General features: G+C 40.2%; 2 protein-coding genes and 1 long non-coding RNA gene across 5 annotated transcripts in view; 2 read left to right on the forward strand and 1 right to left on the reverse strand.

The window, feature by feature from the left end:
* Positions 1–2,764: 2,764 nt before the first annotated feature.
* DPY30 (dpy-30 histone methyltransferase complex regulatory subunit) overlaps positions 2,765–19,650 on the reverse strand; it is a 38,969-nt gene continuing 22,083 nt past the window's right edge. Inside the window, exons 2-5 of one of the 2 annotated variants that reach the window (XM_083349494.1) lie at positions 4,694–4,755; positions 4,554–4,601; positions 3,480–3,622; positions 2,765–2,979 (exon numbers count right to left, since the gene is read on the reverse strand). In XM_083349494.1, the coding sequence (XP_083205620.1) occupies positions 2,907–2,979; positions 3,480–3,622; positions 4,554–4,601; positions 4,694–4,755 (326 nt within the window). In that variant the 3' untranslated portion in view covers positions 2,765–2,906. Of the gene's footprint in view, positions 2,980–3,479; positions 3,623–4,553; positions 4,602–4,693; positions 5,142–19,650 lie in introns of those variants that run through there. The other variant, XM_083349493.1, reaches the window with a different exon arrangement.
* On the forward strand, positions 5,362–8,006 carry LOC310632336. The gene is made up of 2 exons (XR_014490841.1): positions 5,362–5,404; positions 7,102–8,006. It is a non-coding gene; the product is annotated as an uncharacterized lncRNA (long non-coding RNA).
* SPAST (spastin) overlaps positions 8,618–19,650 on the forward strand; it is a 38,561-nt gene continuing 27,528 nt past the window's right edge. For both annotated transcript variants that reach the window (XM_083349491.1, XM_083349492.1), the window contains exons 1-2: positions 8,618–9,154; positions 17,256–17,342. In XM_083349491.1, coding sequence (XP_083205617.1) covers positions 8,764–9,154; positions 17,256–17,342 — 478 coding nt within the window. In that variant the 5' untranslated portion in view covers positions 8,618–8,763. The remainder of the gene's footprint in view (positions 9,155–17,255; positions 17,343–19,650) is intronic.

Raw genomic sequence — 19,650 nt, forward strand, 5'->3', positions numbered from 1 at the left:
CTTGGCAAGTGTGTCCAGGCCCTTAGCATTCATAATAGCATTGATGGCTGTCCTTCATGCTTTCAGTATGGGACTCCACGCCCTGGGGATAGAACCTGGATGGATTTGGGATTTCATGAGTTCATGCCAGGGAACCTCAGGAATGACATATGTAAACAATCATGACTCGAACTGGTAGTTTATCTTGCAGCAGTAAAAATGTATCTGAAAAAGGTCCCTATCATCAGTCCTTTGTCATAGTCAGATCATTTTTTAATCCACATGCGTGTTATCACTAAGCTGATTTCTTGGGGGCGGGAGAGGGTGGAGACTGGTTTGTGTCAACCATTTACTGTGACAGTAGTAGAAAATAGAGACTAACGTTGGCTATGGGTGCAAGTCTGAGATCTGATAAGGTAATTGTGGTGATGAAAATATTAAGCGTACATACAACTGCATGATTTCTGCATCTGCAGATTCTTGTACACCCTTGTTCACGATTACTTACCGTATACCTTTCAAGAGAAAGAAGCAGATATCTTGCAAACTTTTAAGGTTCTTTGCAGAACCTTCTTTTCTTATTCATATTTGATACGAGTTAGATAGTACTTGAGCAGATGATGCAGATGTCTTGCGAGTTTATATGCAATTCTTTTTAAGCATTAGGAGTCTGAGAAAGTTGATAAGGATGCTTGGAAATATGAACCCCACTATTTATTATTTAATATCTATATGAAACTAGAAGAGGAGAATAATCCATTGGTTTGGAGGGAGCTATCAATACTGCACCAAAGGTAAAGGTTTCCCCTGTCCAGGCGTCCAATTCTAGGGGGTGATGCTCATCTCCATTTCTTAGCCAAGGGAGCCAGCGTTGCCTGAAAACATTTCCGTGGTCATGTGGCCAGCATGATTATATATACCAAGGTACATGGAATGCTGTTGCCTTCACACCACAGTGGTACCCAGGGCTTTTTTTGTCATAGAACAAGTTCTGGCACCTTTTTTGGATGGAACCTTGTATGGTAGGCAAGGTGGGTTGTATGACATGTGAGAGTTCCGGCACCTTTTTCTTTTACAAAAAAAGCACTGGTGGTACCTATTTATCTATTCACATTTGCATGCTTTCAAACTGCTTGGTGGACAGGAGCTGGGGCAACTAACAAACATTCACCCTGTTGCATAGCGCTCAGGTCTCAAACCTGGGCTGTCAAACTTTCCAGCTGTCAAGCACAGTGTCTTTAACAACTGAGCCATCCTGCCCCATATTAGTGTGTTAATAATATTCAACTGTATTTTTCTACCTAGGACTGGACTGGAGATGTTAGGAGATCCTTACCTGGTGTTTGGAAACTGGGACAAAATAAGCTCACATTAAACCCACCAAATCAGGAAATACTGTACTATCAAATGTCTGGTTTAACTCGTCCCCCAAATCATTTTGTACAAGGCCTCATTCTTTATGATATAGTTCTGTGATTTGAGGTCCTCCTGCATTCAGTTTATGCTTGACAGCAGATAGAAGCTGGGAACAGGTTTCTGCCCAGCCTTGTGTAAAAGTTGTAGGCCCTTTTGGATTAGAAAATTTATAGCAGCTATCCACCCTTAGCAAGCATTTAAATTGTGATGTATTTGACGAGATTGCTTTTGAAGAAACTGGCAAGTACAGTCAGTCCCAAATACAATAGACTGTTAATGGGCATAAGTATAGCAGTGTAATTCTAGAGCTTTGGTTGCTGCATTGATTACCAATAAACTTCCAGGTTGGATTCAAACTCCTAGTCTTGAAGCCTCAGCCAACATGGCTCCTACATATCTCCAAGACCATCTTTTGTCCAGATTTGATTTTTACCGTTGATTTTTATCAACGGTGCATACTCAACACCTTAGCCCTCCTATGCATTTACATGAAGAGGGGAAGTTGTCTTTTTTTGATTAGTAGCTACCCAGAGCTTTCTAAAAGGAAAGCAGAGATTGGAGAGACAAGAACAAAGATATATTTACATGAAAAATAGTTTATCAGGGTTATCACTGAATGCCTTCCATTCCCCCAAATCATCAGAAATTGAAAAAAGGGGGGCACTGTGAAGCTCTATTATAATGAAATGTTTTATCTATCCATTAGCTATAATCTTATATTTCAAATATGTTTAATTCCAATGGTTTCATATGGTTAAATCATTAAAAGAGCAGCAGTTTAATGTTGTGCCTTTTTTATAGGCACACAAGAGCAACATTTGTAGTTTGTCATTAGTTGTGCTGTTTCCTTCACACCTTATTGTCATGATTTTTCTGTTTTAGCCTTAATTATTCATATTTTGAAAACAACCTACAGTTGCTATTGTGATTGAAGTATCTCATAAGTAAAGTTTCTACAAGACTGAATCGATTATATACATAGAAATAAGATGTTGCTGGTGTAATGATTTTCCAACAGTGCATATACAATAATCAAATATGAAAGAATATATATATATATGCCAACTATTATACCAGAGCAATCATACATTTGGTTTTTCAATAGAAAAGTAATACATCCTGATAAATATCTTATTATAGTTTTTCTTGCATGTTTCATTAGAATTAACCTCTGGGTTCCACTGCATTTATGTTCAATGAACTATAGGAAGGACTATACTTTTGGAATTATTTATTCTCACTTGTGAATTTTCCAAGGGTATCTGAATTAGATGAGGTCAAATAACAAAATGTGTTTGTGATATAAACTCTAGCCTTTTCGTATTTATATCATGGTGGGAGAATCATGACATCTTAATACACATTTCATAATTTATATAAGGTATTTTATTAAATAATTCAATTAATGGTCTGTACATGAGAATTTTTGGTTCTGCAGGATTTATGTATCAGACAATGATTCATGTTTTTAGTATAGAACACAGCAATCAATTGTCAATTTCCAGATGAATTTAATTCCTGTCTTCAAACTGTGCCTTATTTTTTAACAGATATGCTGCTAGAAATTCAATAGGGTTTATGGGCCTGAAAAGAAAAAAGAGAAACAATAGATGTAAAATAAAAAGAACTTTTGACTTCAATTAATTTATGAAGTTAATATAAAAATTAACACGTAAGTCAAATCCATAATTGTAAATTGTAAATACTGCATATTCAATCTATAGAACACGCTGTTTGCTTAAAAAGAAATACTTTGAATGTCGTTCCAGATTGCTAAGCATTTTATTATACAGCCAGCCTCTGAAGTATATGGAATAATTCATAACTAAGTTACAGGCCCTGCTGATTTATTAATTGAAGTAAGAACTTAAATGGACCTTCTTTAAAAGATATTATGAGAGAGGAACAAGTATTATCTGACAAGATTGAGAATGATCTGAAATTTTAAAACGACAGAATGCAAGTATATGCAAAAAGATGTTATCCTGGACGTACAAAAGAAACAGCAGATGCTTTAATAATTAAAAGAAATATACAAATAAGAAATCAAGAGAGTGATTTGGATAATTGTATATATAACTTACCTCTCCTTTGCAAGGACTGCAAGGCCTTGTAATAAGATAGGAACAACTGTCTGATCCAGATATGCACGTGTAGGTAATGACTGAAGGTCCACTTTCTGCTTTGATGTTTTTTCTGCACTTGTTTTCTCATTTTCCACTATCCGCTTAAAATCATAAACATATGCTTTATGAAGGTATCTATCCCATCTTTAATTAAAATCCAAATTTCTTAATTAAATTAGTTTCCAGGCATTCCTTTTGTGGTCCTTGGAATGAGTAAAACCAAAAATGTGGAAAATTGATCTCTTGCATTTTTGAGGTTTTAAGGAACAAATTTAGTGTCCTAAAATATGGAGGTATATAAATCACCCATGTTCATCCAATTAAAACTTCTGAAACCGCACCCATATGCCCTTCAAGTTGCACGCTCCCTATCCAGAATATTTTTAAAGACCTATGCATTTTATTGTAATCTACACAAGCAAAATAATATTCTTCTGAATGGTACAGAATCGCAAGCAACAAAGCTGATTTATTTGCTTGAAAATACTCACGCCTTCATTCAATAGATTTATAGGTGTGATTGAAGTCTTGTTGTACCAAAGTATGCAAATATATTTCATAGAATTGGGTGACCGATTCAGAATCCCATGGCTGTATGAACCTCTGGAGTCCCTGTACTGTAAAACTGTAACACCTGAAACTCACTACTGCAATTTTCCACAATTTCCAGGCATCAAGCAGAACTTAAAATAGGTTTAGTACAATTTCAAAAATGTCATAAATGCCCCATAAGTACTCCCAAGACATGGGGGGGAGGGGAAACAGATTTCCATCTCTAGCATCTCTCCATGTAATTTGCATCATCACAGAGCAACTAACCACAGCTTTTGCAAGGCAATTGTAAAAACTCTTTCATTAAACTAATAGAAACCTCTCTAATTTTCAATATAGTATAATTTCAGAACCAATCAAATATTCTAATACAAAACATGAGCCTTCATTCAGCAACTCTATGCAGTTCTGTATCCTAAATTATACACTCAAGAGCAGTGTATCATTAACTTCAGTTACAAATAATTTAAACACAATTACCTCTACATTTTCTGTAAGGCCATATTCTGCATGTGGATTTTCTGGAACCTGTAAAGCAACACACAACCATAAAGTAAGAAAGGAATATTTGCCTCTTTGGAAAACAAGAATTATTATTATGCTTGCTCTTTTAGCCTTACCTGTGGCTGGCCCTCGATAATCTGTTCGGTATCCATGATGTACAGAAGTTTGTCTGAAAGAACTTTTAAAAAAATGACGATTATCAAAGTTAACACACTGAGATACAAAGTTAACATCCGTAATCTCAAAGATATTTTGCTACTCTCCCGGATTCTGAGTACTTTTTATATTAAGTCAGTAAAACAAAACTCCTTAAGCGTGAGATATTTAAAGTGATTTCACTGCTTCGATTGGGTTAATCCCATAATTTAAAAAGACAGCGGATGAGACATATATTAATTCAAAACGAAGCCCGATTTATTTCAAGTAAGCGGAGATTGGATGCAGCTTTTGCTCGGCGCCCTAACAAAAGCTTTTTTCTTTTCTTTTTTTGCAGTTAAAATCAAGCATGGAGGAAGTAAGTGGTTCCTTAGGTTCCCTGGCCTAAGGCTTCAGACTGCCTCTACTCTTCTTACTTACACTTGGTCGGTTGGAAGATATAACCGGCAAGAAACGGCCCGTCGCGGAGCAACAAGAAAAACAACCGTCGTTACAAGTCGTAAAAAGATATTGGTTGTCGTACAATGTTGTGGCCATGGAAAGGAAGGATGTCGCACTTCACGGGCCACGGAGTTTTTTTCCCCCTGATTTGTGCGCCTGCGTAATAATAAAATGTCTCCTCCCTCAAGCGCTGCGCCGAGGGTGAAGGCTGTTAGGAAAACACCTCTCAGGTTGGTTTGAGCAGTGTAAAATGCAGGCTGTGCATCCTCGAAATTAGCATGGCGCTTAGTCACAGAATTAATCAGGGTTAAAGAATCTTTGTTTTCAGACGTTTGTGATAAATTTGACAATACAGAAAAGAAGCTGTCACCCTAAAGAGCTCACAACGAAGCAGAATTTTGTTCTGGATTAAGTACGGATTCATTTGTTCCAATAGGCTTCTTTAACTTGCAAGCATTCAGTGTTTTCCTTGCTTTGAAAAACTCAGATGGGAAAAGCTGGGGCTGTCAGAACTGGGCAGCTGAAGTCCCGTAAATTTGATGTTTCCTGTATATTTGGTGTCTTCTAAAATCTAATTGATAGTCTGAATTGTTGCAGACCAGCTCTCCAAATGTAGAGTCTGATGTTTACAGAGGCAATTTGTGTATATTATAAACAGCTTGATCCCAAATGAATTCTAAAATGCAAAATTAGCACACTCCGCTGTTCAAACTAGGATACACTATCAAACACATTTAACTCATCAGCTCTTTCCCCTGGCCACAGGGCAGGAATGCTTCTTTGTGCCTTCAAAGGACAAGTCATAGTTGGAGAAGAGTATTTCTGGCAAGGAGAGCAGAAAGCTCCAGCTTCTTTGAGTGGGTGGAGCAGGATTGATCATTATATGAAATCCCTTAGAAGGAAAGGATGCAGTTTTCCACTCTTTCCCTGATTTATTGCCCAGTTTAGAATAAATATATCATATTGCACTAATGTGTCACAAGAAAATTTGATAAACACTTTTTACAATTAAGCTACTAAGAACATATCACTTTATGCTTCTTAAAATGAGATTAATTACAATATACAGTTAGGGACATAATCTCAAAATTTGGAAGGAATGAGGATTTATGTTGCATGAAATCTTAAGAAGCCTATGTCTGCAAAGCATGTGCTTGGTAAAACAATACATTAAGCTCAAATTTGTTTTACTTGATTTTAGTTTAGTGCATCAAGTAGACTTGGCCAAGTGTGATTTATTCAATATGGCAAGCTTATTCATTATCAGCCTTTCAAGATAGGCCAGGACCAAGAATACATAACATAAGGACTACTGGAACATTTATTTTTATAGGACATAATAACAGAGTCTTGAAATTCTGCAGAGTATCTATCTGCCTTTTATGCCAAATGGAATCAAGGCAGGATTATCTTGAAAATATTTTTCATCCCTTCTGAATTGTGAATTATTTAATGGTCTTGCATTTCTTCTTCAAGGTTATCAACATACTCCTCTGTGGCTTATGTGAACTAGGCATAGTTCATTAGTACTGACTTAACTGAACCAAGGGAGGGAGAAGAGGATACTGGGATGCAGTAGTGACAATATAATCCTATAGTGTGGAAAGCTCAAGGAGTCAGTGTGAGAGATTGCCATTTTTCCTCTTTCTCATTCTAGCCATGTTTATTTAAAAGTTAGGTCTATTACATTCACTGTTTACAGAAAATTGGATTTGCAGCAATAGTTTTAAGAAGAGGGAGGTGATAAAAATGTAATTTTGTACATTGGAATGAAGTTGTCTTGTTTAGTCAAGAGTAAATTGTGCCATATAAGCAGTTTGAGAAAAATTGTCCAACCTTGAAGGTGTTTCTATCACTACAGATGTGATGACAGATTCAAGAGAAACAGGGCCTACAAGATATTTAATCTGACTGCATTTTGTTGCAGCATGGTTTCACATCAGGGGTGTCAAACTGCCAGCCTGTGGGCCAGATGCATCATGCAGAAGCCGCGCTCACCCCATTGCCAGCAATGGCAAAACCGTCCCAATACGTTGTGTGATGTCATGTGATGTTGTGAGTTTGACATGTCTGTTTTACAGTTAGAAACAATAAGAGATGAACTTTACCTTTACACATGATTCATGATATATATTTGCCTTCGTACCCCTATAAGTGATATGTGTGTTTCTAGCACTGCACTTTTACACTTGTGATACATATATATTTGCCTTCTTACCCCTATGAGTGATATGTGTGTTCCTAGCACTGCATTCTTCTGGATAGAGAACTCTGCTGTTGTTCCTGGGATCTGAGAGAGGTAGTTTCCCAGCCCAAGAGTCACAGCCTAAGTGCTCCTACCACCACTGGGAGCACTTTGGCCTTTACTTTCCACCTCCTTGCTATTTCCTCCTTCAGTCCTGGTACTTCTCCAATTCCTCATACTCCTTATTCCTGATGTTGCTGTTACTTGGTACAGCTACATCTACAACCACTGCAGAATGTATAAAGAGGCCTCAGAGACAGTCCAATACATAGCAGCAGAGTGTAAGATGCAGGCAGGAATAGCATAGGTACTGAACAGCATAACCAAGGAGCTGGCACTGTGTTCAGGGACCTCTGCGGTGTATGGACTAGATCCTCCCAAGTCCAGATGGGAGATTCCACAGAGGGTCATGGAGAATAATAGGGCTAAAATCAATGTTTTCTATTGTTCTGTTCTCACATGTAATCAATGTACTTTACTCTTTGATCACTTGTTTTCTTATGTATCCCATATACTTAATATATGTATCATTTGTTTCTGTACCCTTGACACCCCTCACTTAATAAATACTTTTTGCCTTACCTGAATTATTTGATTAGTATTTTGGGGTGGGCAAAAAAGCCACTTTGCACAGGTAGCAAGCAAACTCAGTGCCTGACTTTCTAGGCCACATCTGGAATACTGTATTATGTGTTAACAAAGTGAAAGGAAAGAAAAGAAAGGCAAAGTAGCGTAAAATTAAACATAAGGCTATATAAGAGTTACTATATTTACAAATGATACATCGACCAAACCATAATGGCATAGCTCACACATAACAATCCTTCCTCTTTCAATATTCAGCTCCAACGACCACATTACTATTTATTGGGATATGCAAATCAGGTCACGGAGTTCGATGCAACGTATAGCTTTGCTGATTTTGAAAGCGTGAAAGGAACTTGCAATGCAGCAACCACATTTCCAGGATTATCTGACAAGACACCACGAGGAAAAACATTCTCACTCCCGTTATGCAAACGTTCTTTTAACGACAGCACCCAGAATGCATCGCTCTCACACAAAGGGCGAACTTCCTAACGTGGAGCGGAACCCAAACTTCCGCTATTTCCTTGCGAAAAGAAGCGTTGCGCTCTGGCGGGGATCACACTCGTAACTAACAATAGACCTCCGAAAGGAGCTTACGGGATTTCTTATTCAGAAAGGCTCGCTACGTAGAGTTTCCCCGTCCGCGCGTGTGTGAGAGAGGGGTTGAGCAAAAGGGGCGTAGCCTCTGCTATGGCAGGCCCTCGCAGGTGGTGGTTGTCAGTCCCTGGCAGCGGGTTATGGCTACGGTGGTGATGAATGAATTCTCCGGGAGGGAGAGGGAAGAAAAAGGGCTCAAGCGCCTCCAGTTCCCCGACTCGGGCCGCCGGGGCCTCCCCTTCATCCGCCGCCGGCCCGGCTCCCGCCCCACACCGCCAACAGGCGGCGGTGGCTTCTCCTCACAAGCGGAATCTCTACTACTTCTCGTATCCGCTTTTCGCCGTCTTCGCGCTGCTTCGTTTCCTCGCCTTCCAGCTCGGGCTGCTTTTCGCCTGGCTCTGCGAGCGCTTCTCCCGCGGCGGGGCGTTGATGGCCGCCGCCGCCGCGGGCACCAGCCGAGCAGGCGATGCGCCCGAGTCGGTACGAGCCTGTCACAAGCGCGCCTTCGAGTGCATCTCCACGGCTCTGCGCATCGACGAAGATGAGGCGGGTAAGTCTGGGGGAAGCGGGCAGGGGCCGGCGGACAAGCGGCCTGGGAGCGGGGGAGACGGCGGGAAGGCGGCGAAGTTGGCGGCCGTTAAGGGGAGCCTTCCTTTTTTTTTCTTCTTTTCGGCCCCTCTCACGCTTACTTTGTCTCAGTGCAGGGTCGGTTTTCTGCTTCGTCGCAGCCTCCGTTTTATTCTCAGGCTTGTGGCGAAGGGACGGCAGGCATTGGCATACTACATACGGTACTAGCACCCGAACCACCTGCCTGTCTTTTTAACATGGCTGTGCGTTAGAGCCGTTTCGCTTGGGTTTGGCGACTCACGCAGGACGAAGCGGGCTGACAGGGGCAGGGATTTATTTATTTTAATCCCCTTTATATCCCGCCCTTCTCCGAAGACTCAGGGCGGCTTACAATCTAAGCACAAATCAAATGTGCTTAGCAATAGCCTTCATTCTATGTGTATGCCTGGCTCGGCGGGGAGGGAACCTTCCCTCCGGATTTTGAGTGCCAGCAGCGATTAAGGTCGTCGACAACCTTAACAGGGCCATCCGGTCAAAGTAGAGATGCTCTTATAATACGGGTTTACAACGGGAAGGGGGCCGGGGATTGCAAGGGTTGTAATTGCCCACGCCGAGCAGACCCGTGTTAAACAGCCACATAAAGGGTTCCTCTGCATGAAAGATGTTGATAGGAAGGGCTTGTGGGTGGAGCCCATGTGAGGGGAGGCTTTGTTGTGAATCTGAAAGAGACTTTGTGCTACACAGTATTGGGTTAGTCTCTTTGTTCTCTAGGTTCAGGTTGCATCTTATTCATCCATTCCTGCTAGTCCCCTCCGCCTGTAGTGACTCTACGGCTTACATGTTTACGGTATTATATTTCTGTGGCTGGCAGGGTTTTTTTTGGGGTGGTGGTGGTGGTGTAGGGCTGCCTTTCAATTGATTTTGAACTCCTGCCAACTGCCTGGATCAATCTCTGCAGTTTTCTTGGCAAATGGTTTTGGAAGTGATTTGCCATTGCCTCCTTACCTAGCGCTGACAGAGAGGCTGGGCCAAGGTCACCCAGCTGGTTTCCTACCTAAATCTGGTCTAGAACTCCCTGTTTATAGCCTGGTGCTTTAACCGCTACACCAAGCTAACTATGGCTAGCATTACAGAAGAGAATGGCGTTTTCCTTTATAGGGTTGGGTTGCTGTACAGCAGTAAGTTAAGAGGAGTATGTTAATATTAGGCGTATGGATGGTACAAGTTTTGTCTTGTCAGTTGCAAATTGTAAATAATTCCAGCTTGCTGACAGTAAAGTTTTGAGGCAGAGCTAAACCGATTGATAGAAGTGCTTAAATATTCTATACTTTGCAAATGTGTAGATTCTTGTGAGATATGCTGCTGGAAATCATTCTTATTGAAATAGATGAAACTACCTTGATGTGTCAATTTTGATCAGCATCACTATCTTGATCATTTTTGCCTTCTGTGAAATATATTCAAAGCAATTCATAACACAAAAAGGAAGGAATAATGGTTAAATAATAATACTTGTAGCATTCTATTCTTGTGCCTACTTCTAAGTGAGACTTTCCAAGTTACATTTGTTGGAAAATAATACAGCTACCATACACTGAACCAGACCATTAGTTAATTATTGTCCAATAGTAATTTATTTGAAAGCCAAGAATTCTCCAAACAAAAATTTGCCACATCATCGTTATGTAAGATTTACAAACCAAAGATACCAGGTATTGAACCTACATCCATACATGTGCTAATAAATAGAGAAATGCTCTATTAATGACTAATTCAGTTTTATTTAATTTGACTTTCATGTCTATGTTTAAAAAATTAAAACTTTCAGAAGTTGATGGAAATTTCTGCTCTGTTTTCCTGTTTCGATTCTACAACAATAGTATGTTGTTTGTATGCAGCAGCCAATTTACTTCAATTAATTCTTGAATCTGTTTATGGGGAAACTGTGGTCCACTCTTGCAATAATGTTTGATTTTTTACTAAGCATGTGTCTCCCTCCTCTATCAACTGGCACAAAAAAGACCCTATGACAACCCTCAGGAACCAAATTTCCAAGGTACTGGATAGATTAAAACAGCAAGGGAAAATAGGGGAGGAGGCTTTAAGAACTATGCGCCCCAAAGGCACACCTACTGCCAGATTTTATGGACTCCCCAAGATCCATAAGGAAGGAGCTCCCCTAAGACCCATTGTGACATTTAGGGGAACTCCAACCTTGGGGCTGGCCAAATGGCTATATGGCAGGTTAAGATATCTAGTAATGAACAATACCACTGTGAACTCCTCTAGTGAATTTTTAGAGAAAATTAGATCTGTCAGCATAGAGGAGGGGGAGATCATGGTTTCCTATGATGTCACCTCCCTATTCACCTCAATTCCACAAGACCTAGCACTTGCTATAATTGGGGACCGCTTGCAACAGCAGGGAGCGGGGCAGCATCAAGATTCACTTAGCAATGAAGATCTGCTTCAGCTTATGTCCCTATGCCTGAAAACGTTTTTTACATTTCAAGGCACCATTTATGAACAGGCGAAGGGTACCCCTGTGGGGTCCCCCATCTCTGGTGTCATTGCAGAAGCAGTCCTGCAACAGAGACCCGGGTGATGTCCACGTATCGCCCCATGTTTTGGGTGAGATACGTGGACGATACCTTTGTGATTGTCAAAAGGCAGGACAAAGACAGGCTGATGAGGAAGCTCAATTCCATCTATCCTGATATCCGCTTCACTGCGGAAGAAGAGACCAATGCAGCTATGGCCTTTTTAGATGTGTTAGTCAGACGTCAACCTGATGGCTCGTTACACACATCAGTCTACCGTAAATCCACCCATACGGACAGGATACTTCATTACGAAAGTAATCACCCCACAACCAATAAGGCCAGCTGTATTAGGACCCTATTTATTTATTTATTTATTTATTTATTTATTTATTTATTTATTTATTTATTTATTTAATTTGTATACCGCCCTTCTCCCGAAGGACTCAGGGCGGTGAACAGGGCAATACATAAAAACAAGATACAAAAATTAAAAATTATTAAAAAGTAATTAAACAGTGCCCGTAATAAATTAATATAGATTAAAAGTTAAAATCCATTTATAAAATCCAACCCCATCCCATCAGGCCAGGCCAGCTTGTTCAAAGAGATGGGTTTTAAGATCGCGCCAGAAGGAGCGGAGATCGGGCGCCATGTATAGATGTATAGACACGCATTGCAGCACGAATAAGGCAAAAAGGGAAGAAAGACGCCGCCTTTATCATGTCTGCAGAAACAACGGATACCCATCTAACTTCATTAGACAACACAGCAGGCCAGGTGAATCTACCCGCCATCAATGTGAAAACACCTTAACATCACGGATAACACTGCCTTTTATCCACGGTGTATCCGAGGCCACATACTAGCCCCTCACAAGGTCGGTGTTGCCCACAGACCTGATTGGACTTTACAAGCTTGTGTCATGCGCCCTAAAAATCCACTCCCCAATGAAGAAAAATCTTCAGTCATGTATAACATGTCATGCCAGAATTGCAATTGCAATTACATTGGGGAGACGGCAAAACGACTGAGGACTAGGGTGCATGAACACAAGCTCGCTATTAGAAGACAAGAACAACATTCACAGGTGTGGGCACATGGCTACACATAGCCACGTCTTTAATCTAACAGGGACCGAGGCAATTGCCAGTGACAACACTAAAGGCGGTCACTTGTTTAAGGAAACCTGGTTTGCAAACCGCTTCTCCATCATCCGGCACATAGACTTGCATACCAGGCACTAAGAAATTGGGAAGAGGAACAATGTGCACGATATGAAGGCAAACAGCGCAAGCATTCACAGAGCGCTTCATTGTATCAAAATCAAGATTGCACCAACACACAACCACCCTGCAATGTAGAACACAGGGAAGAAGAGCAACAACCACTTAGGACCTCTGGTATGAGAACACAGGCAATGACTAGAGCTATGGCTACAACACATGGAACTGTCAGCAATTCACTTTTGACAACAATACCCAGAGAAAACAACATCCCCCAAAAACGGATGCACGACAACTCAAAGAAATACAGCCGACCTCAACAAACAGACCGGTGACGCGCTCCATGAGCAGAGTGCAGACACCAACAATATAAACGTGATCTCCCCACCCCTGCGTTTCCATCCTGAGGATGTTGGCTGTTAGCCAACGAAAGCTTGATCTTTTAGCAATAAAAACTGTTTTAGTTTTTCTTATTCCATCCCAATGTTCATTTAGTTTGTTAATTAACATGCCTGGGATTTGCATTTTTAATCTTATCAAGAGGAATATATAGGGACTCACAGGACTCTTCTCCAGTTCAGAGGCCTCAATTCTTTGGCGCTCAGCCTTTTTTATGGTCCAACTTTCACAGCCATACATTGCAACTGGGAAGACCATAGCCTTGACTATACGCACTTTTGTTGGCAGGGTGATGTCTCTGCTTTTTAGTGTGCTGTCTAGATTAGCCATGGCTTTCCTCCCCAGGAGCAAGCGTCTTTTTAATTTCTTGGCTACAGTCCCCATCTGCAGTGATCTTGGAGCCCAGGAAAATAAAATCTGTCACTACCTCCATTTCTTCCCCATCTATTTGCCAGGAATTGAGAGGGCTGGATGCCATGATCTTGGTTTTCTTAATGTTAAGTTTCAACCCAACTTTTCCACTCTCCTTCTTCACCTGCAACACAAGGCTCTTTAGTTCTTCTTCACTTTCTGCCATTAGAGTGGTATATATGTGTGTGTTTATGTGTGTGTGTATGCTAATTATAAAGAGATTAAAGGCAATTACAGACACACATGTAAATCTGGTGTTACAGGGAAACTACTAACCCAGGGGTGTCAAACTCGCAACGTTACGTGATGTGTCGCGACGTATCATGATTTCCCATTGCCAGCAATAGGGTGGGTGCAGTGACAAGGTGCTATAGTGTGGTTTCTGAATGCTAGCAATAAAAAAAATCATTCTGAGTTTTATTTAATATTTATTGTAATATGCAAGCTAGCAGAAATAAGAAAAAATTGTAAACATAAGGATATCAAAAAGTAATATGGAAATTAAGATTAAAAATACTGCCTAACGCATATACATCCCACTATTAAAATGATTGTTCCTCCATGTTCACCTATATTCAGTGACAAATATAAGAGAACAATCTGTCATCTGGTTCCCTCATAATCAAATTGAATATTTTGAAAAGTATGAAATGTCCTCATACTTTTATTGCAGTCGTGTGGAAAAAGTTTTGGATTTTGATTTCATGTAACATATTAATCATAACTTATAGGTAAATTATATGGTACTGCCTGTCTCCAATATTTTTTGCCTACCTGGTATATTCAGACAGAGAGGCTACAATCTAGTTCCTTCAATTGTCATCTTGAAGCGTGCCTTTTGTGTCACAACTCATGTCCTCTGGAATAGGATCCCAGTAGAGAGATATACAGTGTTAACTCTCTTGATGAGCCTTAAGACCTAGCTCCATTCTCAGATCTGGTACTAGAGTGCTTGTGAAGACACTGGTGTGTTTTTTACTGTTATAATTGATCTGTTTGGGCTGTTAGATTTTTAACAGTATTAATTGTATTTTTCATATATTGTAAGCAACTCAGGTGGCTGCAATACATCTATTATGACTTGATAGTAGTAGTAATGGAATAAAATTGTCTCTGAGGTCACAGAAAAAATATACAAAAATTGTTTTGATGAAGAATTTATAGCTACAGATAGAAAAGTAAGAAATTGTGACCCTGTTCCGAATAACTTATCTTGCTTCATAACTTGTTAATAATTCCCTAATGATAAAAGAATTGTATTTGCACTATACACTAAACATAGTTTAATTATTTTTTGCAAATTGTCTACTACTTTGATTATTGTACAACAATGCTTGTCGGGGCTGGCAGCTGTAATTTCTGAGTGTTGTTTTATACAACAGTTAGTTGAGGTCAGGTTGAGTTGTTCCCTCTTTTTCCCCCAATGGTTAATGTCAAATAATGTCAAATAGAGGGGGGAAAGGTTCAGGAAGTATAATTATCTACTTTAGAGCAGGGCTTCTCAACCTTTTCACCCATTGTACCACTTTTAGGATATGGCAACATCCCAGTACCACCAGTCACCTAGCAAGATGTCAAAAACTTGACGACAAAAAAAAAGGAAAAAAGTGATGAAGTACAGGTGGTCCTTGACTTACAACAGTTTGCTTAGTGACTGTTCGAAGTTACAGTGGCACTGAAAAAAGAGCCCCTCCCCCAAGCCACAGCCGAGCAAAACACCTGCCTGCCCACCCGGCGGCGCTCTTCCTCCTGTCTGAGGTTTTCATTGATGTGAGCATTTCTGTTGAGGATTGGCAGTGGGGGTGGGGTGGGAGTGTGTTTGGATTTTATTCACCCCGTCTGCTGGGTGGTTGCAGCAGGTTTTGGTCACTTCACATGACCCTGGGACACTGCGGCCGTCATAAATATGAATCAGTTGCCAGGCATCTGAATGTAAATCACAAGACCCTGGAGATGCTGCAACATTCCAGCTGATCGGTGCTTCTTCTGGGCTCCAGCTGGAGCCTGGTGCTGATCCTGGCGCTTCCTCTGAGCCCTGACAGCCCTGCAGCTCCAGCCATCTCTCGCTCAGGCTCATTCCCCTCCCCCGCTACCACTTTTCTAGGATGGTCGTGTACAACCTGCCAGGTGCCAATGTACCACAAGTGGCACCCGTACCACTGGTTGAAAAGCCCTGCTTTAGAGATTCAATTCCATCCATGTCTCTTGCTTTTCTGGAAGATTATTATAGTACAGTATTCTGAACTGCTATATAGTTTAGCATGTCCTACATACCAGGTGAGAGTATTGTGAATTAATGTAACAGTGTTATCTTGGCTTAACTTATGAGAAGGAGAAATATAAAAAAGGTCTTGCTAGACAAAAAATAGGAGGGGTTTGTTTATTTATTGAAATATTTTTGGAAGTCGGGCACTACTTATTTCCTAAGTTAGAATATGAAATACTACCTAAGCTTAGAACTAGCTTAGGACTTAGCTTAGATATTTAAGTGCTTTAAAGACATACGTGTTCCTTTAGTTTTTATATTGTAATATATTGAATAGAATCAAATGTGGGTTTGTGCTTAATTCTTTAACTGTTAGGAAAGTACAGAAGTAAATGGCAATCATAAACATTTTCTCATGTTGGTAGTGTGGTAAACTGCTTTATTTTCTCTCTGTAGTGCTGACTTTGTCAGCTGTATACCTTTTAGCTAGTGTTGTATTTATATTTCATTGCCTTTCACTGATTCTGATGTAATACTAGTCTGATATATTCATTATGGTACTATTATTTACTTCTTTTAAACAATAACAAGTTTAACATGTTTCAGTTAAATCCCATGCCTATAGTGAGGTTTGGTACAGGACAATTTACCTTTGATGTAATTGTCTACTAAAATGCTGTGAATTTTTAAACCCGCCATTTCTCCAAACATTTTTATCTTTCTCAAAACATATTCAATGTTCTCTAGTGAGTCTTTCACAATCAATATCAAATTGCCAGCAAATGCACATAGTTTTTAATTGTGTGCTTTTGCTCTGTTGTCTTATCTAATATCTCTATTTAACAGTTCCAACCTGGATTAAATCATAAAGGGGATAAAGGACAGCCCTGTCTTGTTCCTTTCTGGATTTCCATTCACCATAATCCAAGCTTTCTGGAGTATGTAGATGGACTTCAGATCCATGCCTATAGTGATGTCTGGTACAGGACAATTTACCCTAGATGTAATTGTCTGCTAAAATGCTGTGAATTGAACAGATCTTGTTTATAAAATTAGCATTTACCTTTTATTGGCAAACTACAGGAGGATCAAATTTATTCTAAAGTATTGTTTTTTCTGCCTATCTTTGTTTTAATAAGAGAAAGTTACTTAAGTTTTTCAATGTTGTTGTCTAAGACTACTTGGAGTAGTTGTGTTTATATTTTCTTTCAAATTTTGGTTATTGTGGTACAGATACTTATGATTTGTTTAGTATCTGATGTTCTTTCACAATAAAATAATAGAACTCACTTTTTTTTCCAGCAGGACAAAAGGAACAAGCTGTTGAATGGTATAGAAAGGGAATTGAAGAACTCGAGAAAGGAATAGCTATATTAGTTATTGGTCAAGGTAAGTTCATTTTTAGTGTTGTATGAAGGAGAAAAGCTGTCAATATGGTTTGAAAATTCTGAATAGACAGTTTGGAAGAAGAAATCTTGAAATCTGCAAAATCCATAGGATTTATTTTTTTCAGAAATCATGTACCACCCACCCAATTATAATAAATAAGCATTCTAATGATCTCAGTTACATTCAAATAAAATGCACGCCTGGCATACTGGTCTCTTAGCTCAGGTTAGATACAAAAAAGATCTTTTGTAGCATCTTAAATGTTAGAGGAGAGGTGCCCAGGTACGCTGTTGGGTCGGTACTGTATACAGAACCACTGAGAAGGCCTGCCTTCTACTGCACACTTTTCTCATGTCACACCAAGGCAGGACCTCATATCCCATATTGCCTGTGTGTGGATGAGGGGTACAACCAGGTGGGGATGGATGGGTAGTTGCTGTTTTACAAGTGCAGATGGATGGGTGGGTGGGTGGGTGGGTGCTCCAGAGTGTAAGAGAGTGTGCAGGTAGCTGTTGTGACATGAGTATGGATGCTGTAGCTTAGTACAAATGCAACTGGGCTGGTAGGTGCACCCTACAGAATGCGGCTGGAGGTTTGTGTTCTATGCTATGCAATGTGAGTTTCCTAATCAAGCTCCTCAGGAGCAAAAGGAGCGGGACCAGCATGCAACCTTCCTTGCCTGCTTCTCCTTTGACTTTGCTTGTGAGAAGCTGGCAACGAAGATTGCAAATGGTGATTAAATGACAACTGGATATTGCAACTGTTTTAAGTAAGACCCGGTTGTCCAGCTTCTGAGTTGTGTCTATGGGTGTGGAGGGACAGATGGATTTTCAAGGACTGGATGTAAGTACCATTTGTTTAGCACTGTTCTAACTTCAAATGGTTGCTGAATGAGTGGTCATTAACTGAGGACTACTGTAATTGCTAAGTACATTTGATTTGTGCTTAGATTGTAAGCCGCCCTGAGTCTTCGGAGAAGGGCGGGATATAAATGGGATTAAAATAAAAAAAATAATGTTCAACAGGGCCAGATACCATTAGAAGACTTCCTGGTTATTGCTATAATGTGTATAATCATAAAAATTCAAATACATTTGGCAAAACTGGATTACTATGATGCTTATAATTTTGAAAACAAAAAAAACCCTGTTCCAAAATAAAATTGCTGAGTTGTAATTGGAATTGGCTAATATATCATATAGCTTTTCCATCAGGATTCAGGCTGGCCTTTGGTGCTGAGACAGCATGGATGACACAGTGTATGACCTGTTTTGTAGTGGTTCTTGTTTTGCCATGACAAGTACCAGGTGGTGTTTGCAGATGGAGAGGTCCAGCTGTAGTCCCATGTTATATTGGATGCCTCAGGACTTGGGTCTCTCTCTTATTTAACATCTATATAAAGCAACTGGGGAGGTCATCTGCTGGCAGGATCTTTGGAATTATTAGTATGCTGATGATACCCAATTGTATATCTTGTCCCAATGTATTTATTAAATTTGTATGTTGCCCATACAAGGGGGCTTACAGACATTTAATTAAAATGCACTGTAAAACATTAAAACAATAAAGATCATAAATTTAAAATTCAAGTAAAATAAAACTAACCAGGCTAAAGAAGGAGGGAGCAAAGTGCATACAGGAAGGAGATGGGATGTCATCTACTCCATTAGCCACCTCCGTTAACCAATGCTGGACAATTAAGCTTTAGAGGTGCTGGCTCAATTCCTGGAGGCTGTGGGAACTTGGATGGGGACAAACCGGGGGTGACTCAACCCTAGCAAAGTGGAGTGGTTGTGGATTTTTCTCCCCCTAGAATCAGGAGAGTTGACATCTCAAACTCTGCAATGGGTAACAGAGCCCAGACAGATAATAGTGTGCAATTTGAAGATCTTCTTCAGCTCCTGCTGAAAGAGCAGATAGCAAATGTGACCAGTGCGGCCCTTGCACAAATTCATCTTGTGCACCAAATATTCATTTCAGAGTGCCTCTGTGAGGGAGATGTGTGGTTTTAAAATTTGATAAATAAATGGAAAAAAATTCTGGACCAGAAGGCCTTGCTCACAGCCACTTATGCCTTAGTTACCTCCCATTTGGATTTCAGCAGTGCACTCTAAATGAGGCTGTCTTTGAAGACCATCTGGAAGCTGCCGCTGCTTCAGAAAGCAGTGGCACTGCAGTTTTGTGTGCCCTACAGTTTATCCGATTAGCACTACTGCTACATGAACTGGACTGGGTCCCAGTTGCTTTCTGGTTGCAATTCAAGGTGCTGGTTATCACCTTTAAAGCCCTACACAGCAGAGAGCCAGGT

This window comes from Vipera ursinii (genome assembly GCF_947247035.1).
Source record: "Vipera ursinii genome assembly, chromosome: 1".
NCBI classification, from domain to species: Eukaryota; Metazoa; Chordata; class Lepidosauria; order Squamata; family Viperidae; genus Vipera; species Vipera ursinii.